Below are 14,297 nucleotides of genomic sequence, written 5' to 3' on the forward strand. Positions count from 1 at the left end.
TTGCTTCTATTTCAATGATCTCCCCAGTAATTTACGATATTAATCACGTTAGAATATGTTCAGTTTTATATCATGAAGTTCCCTATTCTTATTTGCGTGTATTCAAGATAGGATTAGTTTGTTTCACCTTTCCTATTGTTTATGTTCTTTCTCTGTAGGTGACACTTTATAAACACTATGAGTTTTTGTTGGGATTGTTTTCTTCCATTACAATAGCTTAGAGTTGTCTTTTTCTGTTTTTTAAATATAAGTTTATCGTGTATATATCTTTTTTTTTTGTTGGTAACTGAATTTTCATTCAAATAAAATGTATGAGATACAAAAGGTTTGGGTACAATGTATCCAAAACCAAGGAGTGGAAAATGACCAATCTGTCGTACATGCAATTGATAGGGTCTCCCAGGCTAGGGTGTGGGCAAGCCCAACAATTTCCCTTGAGAAAAGGCTGTAAATACAACATACAACATGACTCAACACATGACACATTTCCTTGTGAGTAGGGATGGGCATGACAGACAAAGCCATGTGATTATGATGACCGACAAACTGTCTAGTCCCCACTTTCCTAGATGCCAGCCTGGCAAACAAGACCCATCATTTTCTGGCCAATTATCGGTGATGGCGATGTTGAAGAGCCAGTTGTGGGTGGCGGATTCCTTGAGCAGAACCGACATGAGCTTAGACGCCTCCCATCTCCCGTATTCGGTGTTGAGCATCTCTACAGTGAAGGGGTCAACCATGAAGGTACCCATGCTGCCAATGCCGAGGACACAAAAGCCACTGCAAGCAACAGTGAGATCTTGGCTCCATACGCCTGGCGCTTCTGTTTGGTTCCAAGCGAGATGGATGCAGACAAGGTGTTGGTATGATTGAAGTGCTGGGGAGGTGGAGGAGGAGGCATTGGTGTTGATGTTGAAGCGGTGGATGATGCCGAGGGAGATACAAAGACAGACACGAGAGGTAGGGTCGATAACACAAACTGAAATGGGGGAAAGGTGCAGTGATGCAAGGTAAACATGGTTATGTACAAGATCTTTAGATCTCCAGCATCTACAGTGGCAGAACCCCCATCAGCACGGGTTCCATTCCCCCTGCCTGTGAAACCTCCAACGCCTCCCATCGAAGAAAATCTGCCATGGTCTGACATCAGTGCCAATATCTGAATAGATTTGAAATGAAGCGAGTGAGAGTAGGAGGCCGAGCCTTGGTTAGAGTGAGATCTGAGATGAGGCGAGTAAGAGAAGGAGAAGAAAGGGAAAGGGAAGATAAAGGGGAAGAAGGGGGGGAAAAAGGAAAGAGGAAACATGCCACTGGGGGCGGAGGAGTTCACGCTACTTTGGCAGAGAAGGATCACGCTAAGGGTGTCAATTTGGGACCGGAACCGGGAACCGTCCAAATACCGTCCCGCTAAAACCCGATACTAGACCGTCCTGTTAGTAAATGGGATGGTACTGGTATCTGATTTTGGTACCGAATGATAAACGGGACTGGACGGTTTTGGGATGGGATTCCCAACGGTACCAGTACCGAAATACCAATTAGGTACCGGATGATACCGAAACTACTAGTACCGTTTAAAAAGAAAGAGTATATAAGATCTTTTTTTTTTTTAAAAAAAAGGTATAAGAATTATAACGCATTAGGGTTTCACTAATTGCCTTTTGAATACGAAGAGGAACAACATGTCAATAGCCATAGCTTGAAGTCTCTCCTCACAGAATCTGCTACAGTGCTACTCCTTCCTCCCTCCTCCCTCGACCAGTTACATCTACCAGATTCTTCTTTTTTGCACTTCGTACTTTATACCATACTACCATGTGACATGTGTGATAAGTAGAGTTTTGTTTGGGAAAATCAAAGAAGAAACACAACAGGATTCTTCCATTTTGTAGGACTTCTCTAGATTTAAAAAAATGAAAAGCTTATTACATATGATCTTAGGGAGTTTGAAGAAGTAAAACTATGATTTCATAATTTAAATTGCTTTACAAAAAGCAGTAGACAACTTAGATTTCATGATAGTGAAAAAATTCCACAACACTAATAAACCCGCCTTGTTAGAAAAAATTAAACTTCTTCTCCCTTTTTCTACAGTACCTAGAACCATTTAAGAACCGGTACCGTCCCGTCCCGTTACTAATCGGGACTGGGATCTAGATTTGGTCCCGTTAACTAAATGGGACGGTACTGGGATTGGCACTTTTGTACCAGTACCTTCCCGTCCCAAATACCGGGAACCGTCCCAATTGACACCCTTAGATCACGCCACAGGGGCGGAGTGGCTACATCGTGAGCCAGAGATCATACAACCCTTGATGAATGCACGAAAGTGGTGACCGCTGCAAGAGTTTTCTTTTTCTCCCCAGAGAAACCCTAGATTGACACTCTTAGATATCGTGTATATATCTACTAACTTGGTTTTATAGTGCAAGTGATGAGGTAATTCTCTACCTCTCTTCCTTGTTTAGATTCTATGATTCAACAATCATATATATACATGTTTTAAAAATATTTATTATTTAATAATTTATTAAATAACTACGAAGATTGGTTTTAATCGGGTGGACCGAAGTTCTTTACACCTTCCTTGGTCCACAACTTGGTGTGTACCCATTCCCATAGTTTGGCTAGTGTCCATTGAATTTATATTTGGAGTCATATTCATAGGTCCTAGACTCCAATCTAAGTGACAACTCTATATATCAATTACTTCTCTCCTAAGAGGAGGATATTAATTTTTATAAGGATGGTGAAAATTCATTGTTCTCATAGTAGTGACTCCATTGGAGATTGTTAGACTTCTTGTTGTTTGATATTTTTATTGTATAATAAATATTTTTTTAGTTTCATTACCCAAAAAAATATTCTTTTAATTTTATTTGATTTTCTTTTATCATGGTTATTGTGTTTGGGCTAACTATGCATCATTATTACTTCACAGACTACCCACACCACTGTAAAGATTATCCCCTTTTAGCCACATGATGTAGTCATAAATAAAGGAGAAATAGAGGATGATGTTACACATAGAATTAAAATAGGATGGATGAAGAGGAGAGGTACATTCAGAGTCTTGTATGCTCGACGTATTCCTTTAAAACTCAAAGAAAAAATTTATAAGATAATGTGGGTGCATAGGATGAAGATCCCTCCATTTTGCACACCCGGGGATGGGGATGTGGACTATTAATCTGGCACCTCACGGTAGTACCCTCTTATGTTGCAAGGGATGGACCGGGTAGACAGGAGAATTGACACGAAGATTAGGTCCTAGGACCCACAAATGGTGTTCCTCCTCTGGGGGAGGGGCGCGAAATTAATTCCAATCTCAATGCCAGGTCTGCCCCAGATCACTGGGTAAGTGTTAGGTTACGTTTAGGGAAGGTTTTAGGCACCACCAGAACACTCAGTTGGAATTGGTTTTCTTAGACTATACAGATCTTGTATACTTCTAGTTTATACATGTTATGCACTTAATTAATCTAATTTGAAAAGATTTAGCTTATCTTGATTGAGGGTTATGAACTTAAGAGGATTAGTGTCTTAATCTTAATCACTAATCCTAGGCTTGGTGCTCATGTGCATTATGAATCCTAGTTAGCATAGTTAATGCATTTTATCCCAATTTGGAACCCTAACTCTAGGGCCAAAGTCCTAGGGTAAACTTTAATGATTAAACACCTAATTTAGGTTTAGCATGATGGAAAGTTTGACAAAAACCTATCTCATGATAAAAGTTAGCATTATAATTTATAAAATAACAAAATTACCCTTTGAGGGTCAACATAAAAGAAAAATGCATGGAATGTTATCTAGATGCCAAAATGTTCTGAAACATGCTTGGGTGACATTGCAAACATGCAAGGATCATAAGAAAAATGTTGGCAAAATTCCAGTGAAAGTCACATGAAATACTGAAATGCTCCCTAGGGGCAAGAGTGGTAGGGAAGACCCATGAGATCTCTCAAGTGCATAAAAAATGTTTGAATGCCTAAAATAACTTTAAAATATCATTAGGTATGAATTAAAAAGGGTTTCAAGAGATGTAATAACAAAATGGTGGTCAAATTCTAACTACCCCTAAGTGGCGAAAGCGAAAAATATAGCCAAAATCACTTTTTCTACTCAAAAGGGCTAAAAAATGCTCATACATGTTTTAAAACATTTGGATATGCCAAAAGATACAATTTATTGATATTAAAAATATGGATGTAAACGGGTATTCGAAATTTCGTATTCGATCTGCGTTTGTATCCCTTTAGGAGAATCCGAATCCATCCGAAAATAATCGGATACGAATATGATAATCCCCCTATCCGACTGATTATTATCCGATTCGTTTAGCAATCCGATGGTAATAAAATATTTGAAATATCTCTTTGTTCGTCTATCCTTTTAAGTTGCCTTATTGGATTTTGTTATCTTATTTTTATAAATTTGTAAGTTAAGATAATGTGATTCTTTTTCTAGATTTGCTATTGGTTTATATAATGTTTTATGCAATGTGATACATGGAATCACATATCTATTAAAATAAAAACAAGATAAAACCAAAAGTAAAACAAGTTAAGAAAATCAAAGACTAAGAAGAGTAGAAGAAAGGGTAGTCGTTGCTGAACTCTCAAGTCTCAACCCTAACTCATAAAAACGGTAAAGATGTCAACGAATAGTTAAAACTGGTTTTTGATCTGTTTTCATATCCATTTAGGAGAATTTGTATTAAAAAAATCACTATTCGAAAATTATCCGAATCCGTCCAAAAACCGATAGGATATTATCCGAATCTGTCCGAATATAATCGGATACGAATATGATAATGCCACTATCCGACCGAATTCAATCTGTTTACATCCCTAATTAAAACCTAAGTCTGCCCAAAATCTGACAATATTATTAAAATGCCCCTAAAGGCAAATAAATGTAATTTTAAGCAAAAAAGTATATGCACATGAAAGTTTTCCAAAACCATTTTAAATATTACTAAATGCATAAAAAAACAACTCATATAAACCATTTTAAATATTACTAAATGCATAAAAAAACAACTCATATGATTTTTTTGGCATTTTTACTACATTTTAATGAATTAAAATGGTCAAATTACTAAAAGACCCTTAAGGGGCAAAAAGGTAAAAAGGCACCTCTACTATTATAATCCATTGGTATTGCGCATCCTACCATGAAGGGTACATTACAATGAGTATTAATGTATTTTTTTTTTTTGATAATTTTTTAACATTAGGAAATAATTTTGATAATTTCCTAATGACAATAATCATAAAGAGCAAAAGTGAAAATACATAAAATAACACATACACGTGAAGATTCTGTAAAAATACACATAATTATTCTACATATTTTCATACACTGTGCGCATCAGAGAGTGCAATTTCACAACATATGTCATTTCATATACATATAGACACATGCATTATAATTATGGAAAAATGCAAAATCATTAATAAATAAGAAAAAACATATAATATCATAAAAATGCATTTCAACACTTAAAAAGAATGGGTAATGGCCTATCATGTCACTAAACACCGTGGAAAAAACAAATCATATTTTCAAACTTTTGTGTGTGTGTGTGTGTGTATGTGTCTTTTCCTTTTTTTTTTTTAAAATGTAAAGTATCAAAATGCTCTTTCGGAGCACAAAATGATAAAATTGTTTTGTCTAATTTGTAGAAGCATTCTTCATGAAACCAAAGGCTAGATCTATGCATTAAAATTTCTCTATCAAATCCATCCAAAAAAGCAAACCAAATTCGGATTCTTGAGCCGCTATTGTGAAATTACTAAAATGATCTTAAGGGCAAATATGTAATTATAGAGAAGATTTAGAGTCAGAATTAAAGATCAAAGATGTTACAAGGTATCACATATATTTTTCTCTGAATTTAGAAACACCTGAAGTATTTTTAAAATAGCATTCAAGACAATGTCTAGTTTAGCATCTACACAGAAAAAAAAATCAAAATAAATATGAACACAAGTGGAAAAATTATGAAACCCCTTGATGTGTGGGAGAGTCTTGGCTCAGTGTACACACATTTGGTTTGCCATAATATTCTTTCAAGGGCTGTCGAATTGTTGCTTGAACACCACACTCTAATTAATGTCAAAGTGGGTTCATCAATATGTGTATTTGGGAATTTTAGAAAATCGTAGGAGAGCGGGATCAAGGTGTTATAACTTGCAAATGGAAGAGGCGGAGAAGGACTACTAGAGGAATTTTTTTTGGCAGATGAGCAGCCTCCTTGGCCTCTAACTTGAGGGCATTTTATAGTGAAAACAACTTGAAATCTCGGATCCAAGGCCCGAAATCCGATTTCCTAAGGCCCCGTTTGTTTGCCGGATAAAAAGGGGTGGGAAACTTGTGAGGGTGGGTCCCACATGTTGTGGGTTGGGTTGACAAGGAAAAGAAATAATGGAATATGCATTTTGTAGTGGGGTGGGATTTAATGGGAGAGGAAGGAAATGGACATGGCGTGGGATTCCATAGGAAAGAAAGGAAATAGGAAGAGGAGAGAGATAGACTCAAAAATAACTTTTTCATGAATAGTGCCAAAGTCCTACCAATTTTGGTAGGACTTTGAAAGTGAATGGGGTGGGAAAAAGAGGGGTGTCACCTCTCCAGACAATAATAAATGTATTTAATGAGCTTGTATGGAGGTTCCCCACCCCATGTATCCAAACACACACATCCTAGGTATTTTGTGGGAAAATAGTACACTTTTCCACCCCTTTCTGCCTATCCCATTTTTATCCGGCAAACAAATGGGCCCTAAGGAAATGGGTCAGCCCTGCCAAATCGTGAGGGTCGGAAGGTGTATGATCTTGGTATTCTACGGGCTCGTGACGCAAAGGTTGATATAGGCTATTCTTGTGACGTGGGGTGCTGACGCGAGCTAGGGTTGGATGGGATGGGTTGACGCAAGCTAGGCTAGGATGGGTTGACGCAAGCTAGGCTAGGATGGGAAGGCTGACATGGGTTAGGCTAGAATGGGCGATACAGGCTAGCTGGAAATTTGGTCTTAGCTCATGATGTGAGAGTTGATGCAAGCTAGGCTTGTGACGAGGTTTAGGCTCTTGACATAGGCTGGCTCGCGTGCTACGCACGCGTGGTATCGCAGGGCCTTACCGAATTTTTTTTTTTAATAAAATCCTTTAATGGGCAAAATTTGAAATTTTAATAACCTTTTAATTGCTTAGTCTATTTCGATGCACCAGATATTGTTGTGAAGCTCTATTTGAGAACTTTCCATCTACATGGCGACAACGGGCATATTTCATCAAAAAGTGATACAAAAATCGAGGAATCCATGAAAATGATGTTTCATATTGATCGAGGCCCAAATGGTGTTGGATTTACACGATATACACAAGCTTAAAACAGCCAAATAAGATCATTTGAGGGGTTTTGGGACAAATTAGGGGTTCGAATACTATGAATAACAGTGGGAGTCTCATCTTCAGATACCGATGGTTATCTCTATATCAGATCATGGGTATGAAGTTGATGTTATCTCTTGTGCACGCCAATTGCTTGCGGGACAAATGGTAAGAGTTTTGGATGGACCTAGCTGCTCTCTCTATCACGTCCATCCCTTGGTGTGTTGTGGGCGCTTTTAATGTTACATTAGCCTCTCATGAGAAGCGAGGCCCATGTAGATTCAATCTAGGAGTAGTAGCTGATTTTCAGGCCATGGTTGACTCTTGTTCCTTGGTGGAGATTCCTTCCCAGGGGAGGAAGTTAACATGGACAAACAATAGGAGGAGAGGGAATGTTGTTGTTGCAGTTCTTGACTGTAGTTTCTCCAATGCCAATTGGATTTCTCACTTTCATGGATGAACGCAATAGGTACAACTTGAAATCTTTTATGTTAGGTCAAATCCCTAAGGGGTTGAACAACTGCTTCATAACTCTGATCCCGAATGGGGATGGGGTTCAGTTTCTCGATAAATTTAGACCAATTTTTTGCATGAGTAACTTTCTCTGCAAGACTATTTCAAAAGTTATGATGACAAGGTCGAAGTTAAAACTTCTGCGACTGATTTTTGATGAACAAGGGGCTTTTCAAAAAGAGAAGGTTATCTCATCTAATATTAGTCTCACTTTTGAGTTGGCAAATCTTATGCACTCAGCCACTCATGGTGGTGGTATGGGAGTCAAACTCAATATCCAAAAGGCCTACGACACCCTGTCTTGAGATTTTTTTTTGTGTTCTTCGAAGCATTGGTTTCTTTGAAAAATTGATTTCTTAGCTACATCAAATACTTTGTCTTCAAGGATCTTGAGTTTGCTTAATGGAAGTCTAGTGGGTTTTTTTGGTATGGGGAGAAGTCTTCGGCAAGGTGATCCCATCTCCCCTTCCTCTTTATCTTAACTGAAGAGGTGTTGTGCAGGGAGCTTAATCTTTTGTTGCAAAATAATCATATCAAGACTATCCATGGTCCTAGGGGTGTTGATGTCTGGAGCCATCTAATTTTTGCGGATGACGTCTTCATTTTCATGAATGCATCATTACGGTGCATGGATAATCTTAAATCTTTCTTTCCAAGTACCAGGGTTACTAAGGTAGCGGGTAAATTTGGAAAAAAGTGGGCATGTTTCCCCTCAGCGAATGCACTGTATCTCTGAGGTGTTGAGTATTCCGGTGTGATCCCTCCCTACCCGTTAGTTAGGTGTGGAGATTTCCAAGGGTAGTGTAAAAAGGGATCATCTTCTTCCTTTGATGGACTGATCTAAAAATCGGTTGATGGGCTGGAATGGTTAATTAAATTTAATGGCGGGAATGGTGGAACTGATTAGATCAATTATCTCTGGAATTCCTGTGCACAACTTCTCCATTTACTGGTGGCTAGAATCTCTAATTAAGGCATTGGAGCATTAGATGAAAAACTTCATCTGGAGTAGTGATGTGGTGACTACCAAGAAGATCACAGTAAAGTGGGTAGATGTTTGTAGGCCCAAGCATGAAGGGGTTCTTGGAATAAGGTAGTTGAGGGATGTGAATAGGGCCTTAATATGTAAACATGTTTGGTAAATCAAGCAAGAGCAGACAAGGATGAGCAAATTCTTCCGTGCTAGATTTGTTGATAGAAATGGGTCCATCAAGAGAGGATATAATTCCTCTTCGGTTTGGCCAGGGGGTGAGGAGGATGTGGAGTTTTGTGTTTGGATAGGAGCATTGGTCCGTTGGCAATCGTAGTAAAATTCTCACTTGGAGTTTGACGTCTTTGGGGGTCTTCTCTATTAAATCGGCTTAGGAGGCTTTGCGGGAAGGGAAACCAAAGGTAGCTTGTTTGTATTTGGTGTGGGGAAAGTGTCTTTGACTACGTCAGTTAGTTTTTGGTTGGAAGCTACATCATGGTAAGTTGTCATCAGATGATAAAGTGAAGGCTAGAGGTGTTTCTTTGCCTTTTCGATGTGAGTAGTGTACGGAGGAAGCAAAGTCTTTGGCCCATATGTTCATGGAGTGTGCGTTTGCTAGATTGTTATGGTGCACCTTCTTATCTTGCTTGGGTGTGCGTCATGACAACCTCATACTTCTTTCGTGGATTAAAGGCACATATTTTTTTTCTTAAAGAAGCGTGGGTAGCATGTGTAGTACTGATCCCTTATTTTATTTGGTTGGAGTGGATGCTAGACGTTATGATGAAAGGAGGCGTGGTCAATCTCAGATTTGGGAACTAGTGAAGAGAGAAATCATAGCTCTATCTTCAATGTTTAAGGACCAGGTATCTTTAATGGAGGATATTATTTTGGCTAGGAGCTTGGAATTCCTATCCTCCCTCACCCTCTTTGTGAAATAATGGAGATATTTTGGTGTCCTCCTCAAGCTTGGTGGGTGAAATTAAATGAGGATGGATGCTCTTTGGGAAATTTGGGTAGGACTCGAGCTAGGGGTATTATTTGTGATGAGCAGGACATAGTTGTTTTCTCTTACAGGAAGTTCCTTGGAAGGAAGACAAATTTTGAGGCTGTGTTTTTAGAACTTATCTTTGGTTTGGAATGGGCCAAAGAGCTTGACCTTTGGAAGGTATGGGTGGAATGCGACTTTGTTGCTGTTGCTTTCTTGGTGTCTTTGAAAGTGGTTCCATGGTTTGTCCGACAAACATGGTCTTCACTCCAATTTTACCTTTCCTTTATCGAGTGGACGGTGTCACTGTACAGAGAAGCTAATCCATTAGCAAACTTCCTATCCAAATCAACATCTAGATTAGAAGTTTCCTCTAAAATGGTGGTCTTACCTCCCTCTATGCAAGCTGAGCTGTTGCATGATGCTCAAAGGAGGCCTAAATTCCATGTTTCTCTTTAATGTTTGATTCTTTTTTGGTGTTGCGGGCTATTATCTCCGCTGATGGCCATGTCGAAGGTAGGAGAGCTTAGTTTGTTTCTTTTGTTGGTGTCTGGCCCTATCCAGCTTGTAATTGTAACATCTTTTTCTCTTTTTCTTAATGCAAATAATCTTTTAGCTATAAAAGAGTTATTTGGGCTTTGGTCATCATCACCAAGAGGTTCTCCTAAGGTGTCAGAAATGCAATGTCTACAGATAGTTATACGACCAACAAAGATATATGGAGTTGAATGTTGGGCGGTGAAGAAAAAACATATAGATAAACTTAGTGTAGCTAAAATGAGGATGTTGAGATGGATGAGTGGTAAAACTAGAAAGGATAAAATAAGGAATGAACAAATTAGAGCAAATTTAAGAGTTACTTTGATACATGATAAGTTGAAAAAAAGTCATTTGAGGTGGCATGAATTTGTGCAATAGAGGCTTTTAAATGCTCTAGTACGATGGGGTGATTTGATTTAGATTGAAGGAGATATAACAGCTAGGGGGAGGCCTAAAATGACTGTAGGAGAAGTGGTGAGGAAAGACATGCATAGCTTATGAGTAGTAACAAGGATGACTTTGAATAGAGTTGATTTGATGAAAACGGTCCATGTAGCCATCCCCATTTAGATGAGATAAAGGTAAGTTGAGTTTAGTATGCAGTCATGAGCCTGATGTGAAGACACGACACTATACCATTTGATCACCATATGCAAATGCATCATTAGAGGTATATTTTTTGTGCTCCTTGCTAACAAGGGGGATGGTGTCATTGAAGGAGGGAGTGGTGGAAGAGAGACCATTGTTTGTGATTGAGTAGGGTTTTGGTTAGAGGAGCAACCAACGGTGATGTCAGAGTTGGAGCAGAGAGGCTTTTGGCGTGTGACTGTCGGAGGAGGTGGAGAAGAAGGAACCCCTTGGAGATTTAGCTGGCGGTGGTAGTGATGATGATGAAGACAATAACGATGAGAGAGAGAGAGAGAGAGAGAGAGAGAGTACCCATACTTGTTTTGGGTGGTTTTGTTGAAGTAAGCATTTGATGGATGGTTTTAGGGCTGCAACAAGGTCGGGTGGGTCGGGCTTTATAGAACCCTAGCCCAATCCTGAGTCCCCTTAGCTAGGCCCAAGCCTGACCCGACCTTGAATCAGGGCCTGAAAAATCCAACCTTGACCAGCCCTCAGGGTCAAGTCGGGCTGACCCTGATTGGTCCTGATCAGGGCGGGGGGGGGGGGGAAGGAAATGCATGGGCTGGAATGGGCCACGGAGAAAATTATAAATTTTACGTAAAATAACACTATAATAAAATGTATTATATCACTTATTATCTTCATATATAATATATTATATAACAAAATATAGGTGGCGTTTAAAGTTTATAATATATATATTATATCAATATATATTTTATAGTATAACTTAAAATAAGGTCGGGCCAGGCTTAGCCCGAGGCCTCAACCCTGGCCCAACTCGACCCTAACTCAGGGCTAAAAATTTCCAACCTAGACCCGCCCTCAAGGCCAAAAATCTCAGTCCAGACCCTATTCGGACTCATGGCGGGTTCGGGGCAACATGACCAAACTTGCACCCCTAGATGGTTTTGTAAATTGAAATCCAATATTGTGTAATCCTATAATTTTTCCAAATAAGAACTAGTCTATTGCTTTAAGTGTTGGGCCTAAGGTTATAATTCACGTTATTTACCAAAAAAACTTCACATTATTGACACCGTATCGGTTCAATACATATTGGATCGGTCGTATCAATCTCTATCAGGCTAATTCCAATATAAAAGACCTATTTTTTAATTGTATAGACCGATACATATCGGTGCCGTATTAGTAAAAGTTGCGTTCTCCCATTTAAAATATTTTTTTTTGGGGGTAATTTCTCCTGTTATAATTTACTAACATGAAAACTTGGGGTTCCATGATATTAATAGTAGGGAGAAAGTTCTCTGTCCTGGCGTGTGGTCTCCCCAGATGAAAAAACACCTCTGCACCCTTGTTTTGAGGAGGAGAGAGATAGACACATGGGAGTGTGGCATAGGCAGCACTCCCGGACAAACAATTACTTCCAAAGTAATAATATAGGGAAATTTTTGGCGCCACCCCCTCTATTGGACCGTTATCTTAATGTCACACCACTAAGGCCTAAAATTTCAATTTTTACCCAAAAACTAACGGGGTTAACTGTGTGTAAGTTAAATGACTAATATACCCTTTACAAGACCCCGCCCCTGTCCCTGGCCTCCTCCACTGCTGCTGCCATTCGCGCCTAGCAAATCCAACACCATCGCTGCTGCAAACGCATACCCAACCCAGGGGAAGAACCATGGCTGAAACAATGGGGCTCGGTGATGTGGAGCTGAAACAATGGAGGTCAGTCCACTATAAGCCAGGGAAAAGGGGAAAATACCATGGCTGCATCACCTTTTCCATCTCCGGTTAGGTTGGATTCCCCACCCCCAGATGCCTTTCCTCTCTCTCTGATTTTCTTCTCTGATCTGTGGGCGGAGGCCAGTTGGCATCGACAGTCGGAATCTCAAATAGCTGCAACGATGCCTGGCGGCGATGATGCCTATGCTCATCTCCTTCCCATCGATAATGCCGATGACCTCCCGGATGGGTGCCTGTCCTACATCTTCAAGTCCCTGGGTTCCCTAGATCGCGAAAGCTGCTCTCTCGTCTGCCGCCGTTGGCTCTGTGTAGAGAGTCAGTGTCAACATCGCCTCTTCCTCAAGGCTGAATCCAATCTCCTCACCAGCATCACTTCTCTCTTCACTCACTACGACGCCGTCACCACTCTCGCCCTCAAATATGTTCGCAAAAGCAGACCCATCCACATCAGTGACGACGCTCTTGTCCGCTTCTCTCTCCACTACCGTAACCTCACTACCCTCAAGCTCCATTCTTTCCGCAACTTAACCGATGTAGGCATGGCCGCTGTCACCGTCAATTGCAAGGGATTGAAGAAGCTCTATTGTAATTCCTGCAAATTTGGTGCCAAGGGCATGAACGCTGTCCTCGATCACTCTTCTTCCCTCGAAGAGCTCTCCGTCGTGAGTCTTGGCAAGCTCTATTGTAATTCCTCCATTGGTAAGTTCTTCTCCTGATTTTTCCCTTTTTCTTCTTTATTCTTCTGCTGTTTCCTGGGTTTTATTTGGCTTGATGTCTGCATTCTCTATTTTTTTGGCTGTAAAATCAATCTGATGGTAGATGCCTCTTCTTTCAGCTGCAAGAGCTCAGAGATCTGTGTTGAAAAAATTCTTGATGGCTTTGTTCGCCAGGCACAAATGGAGAGAAGTAGGGTCTGAGAAAAAAACAAGAAAGTTCAGTGGGAGATGGGTTCGGGTTAAGGTCGAGTAAAGCTATAGGTAAATCCAGTGGTGGCTATGGTGGTTTCAATCGGTGGGTTTTGGATGTAGAAGAAAAGATAATAAAAAATAAAAAAAGAAATTAGAAAACCAGAAGAAGAAAAAGAAGAAACAGAAGATATAGAAGAAGTCGTAGGGTCTAGTTCTTCCTCGGCTCGGTGAAGGTCCGGCGATGGTGTCTCAGCTTCTTTGTCTCCCCAAAACCCTTTTGCTAGTTTTCTTTTGTTTTTGAAATCTCTCTCTCAATTGCTGAGAGGTGAGAGATGACTAAATGAGTGTCTGCAAGGGTGCAGAGGTGAGAGATGGCAGCGGTGACCAGTTGCCCAGTTGCACAGATGGAGAGTGAAGAAGAAGACTAGGTTCAGTCGTTTTAAGGGGATGGGCAAAATAGTCTTTAACAAAAATCTAACCTGCTGACATCACTAATTAACAGATTAAATGCTAACCCCGTTAATTTTTGGGTCAAAATTGATATTTTGGTGATTAGTAGTATGGCATTAATATAACGGTTCAATAGAAGGGGTGTCGCTGAAAATTTCCCAATAATATAATAGCTCAACGCCTCAATCCATCAA

The 14,297-nt window shown here is 39.8% G+C and overlaps 1 protein-coding gene across 1 annotated transcript; it reads left to right on the plus strand.

Moving 5' to 3' along the window:
• Window positions 1-9,820: 9,820 nt before the first annotated feature.
• LOC122668662 lies at window positions 9,821-10,327 on the plus strand. Its single transcript, XM_043865200.1, has one exon. It carries the CDS (start codon window positions 9,821-9,823, stop codon window positions 10,325-10,327), a length of 507 nt encoding a protein of 168 aa, XP_043721135.1.
• The last annotated feature ends 3,970 nt before the right edge of the window (window positions 10,328-14,297 follow it).

This window comes from Telopea speciosissima, chromosome 7, assembly GCF_018873765.1.
Source record: "Telopea speciosissima isolate NSW1024214 ecotype Mountain lineage chromosome 7, Tspe_v1, whole genome shotgun sequence".
NCBI lineage: Eukaryota > Viridiplantae > Streptophyta > Magnoliopsida > Proteales > Proteaceae > Telopea > Telopea speciosissima.

Coding starts and splice junctions, on each gene's coding strand:
- LOC122668662 (XM_043865200.1), top strand. CDS start 9,821: ATGGAGATATTTTGGTGTCCTCCTCAAGCTTGGTGGGTGAAATTAAAT.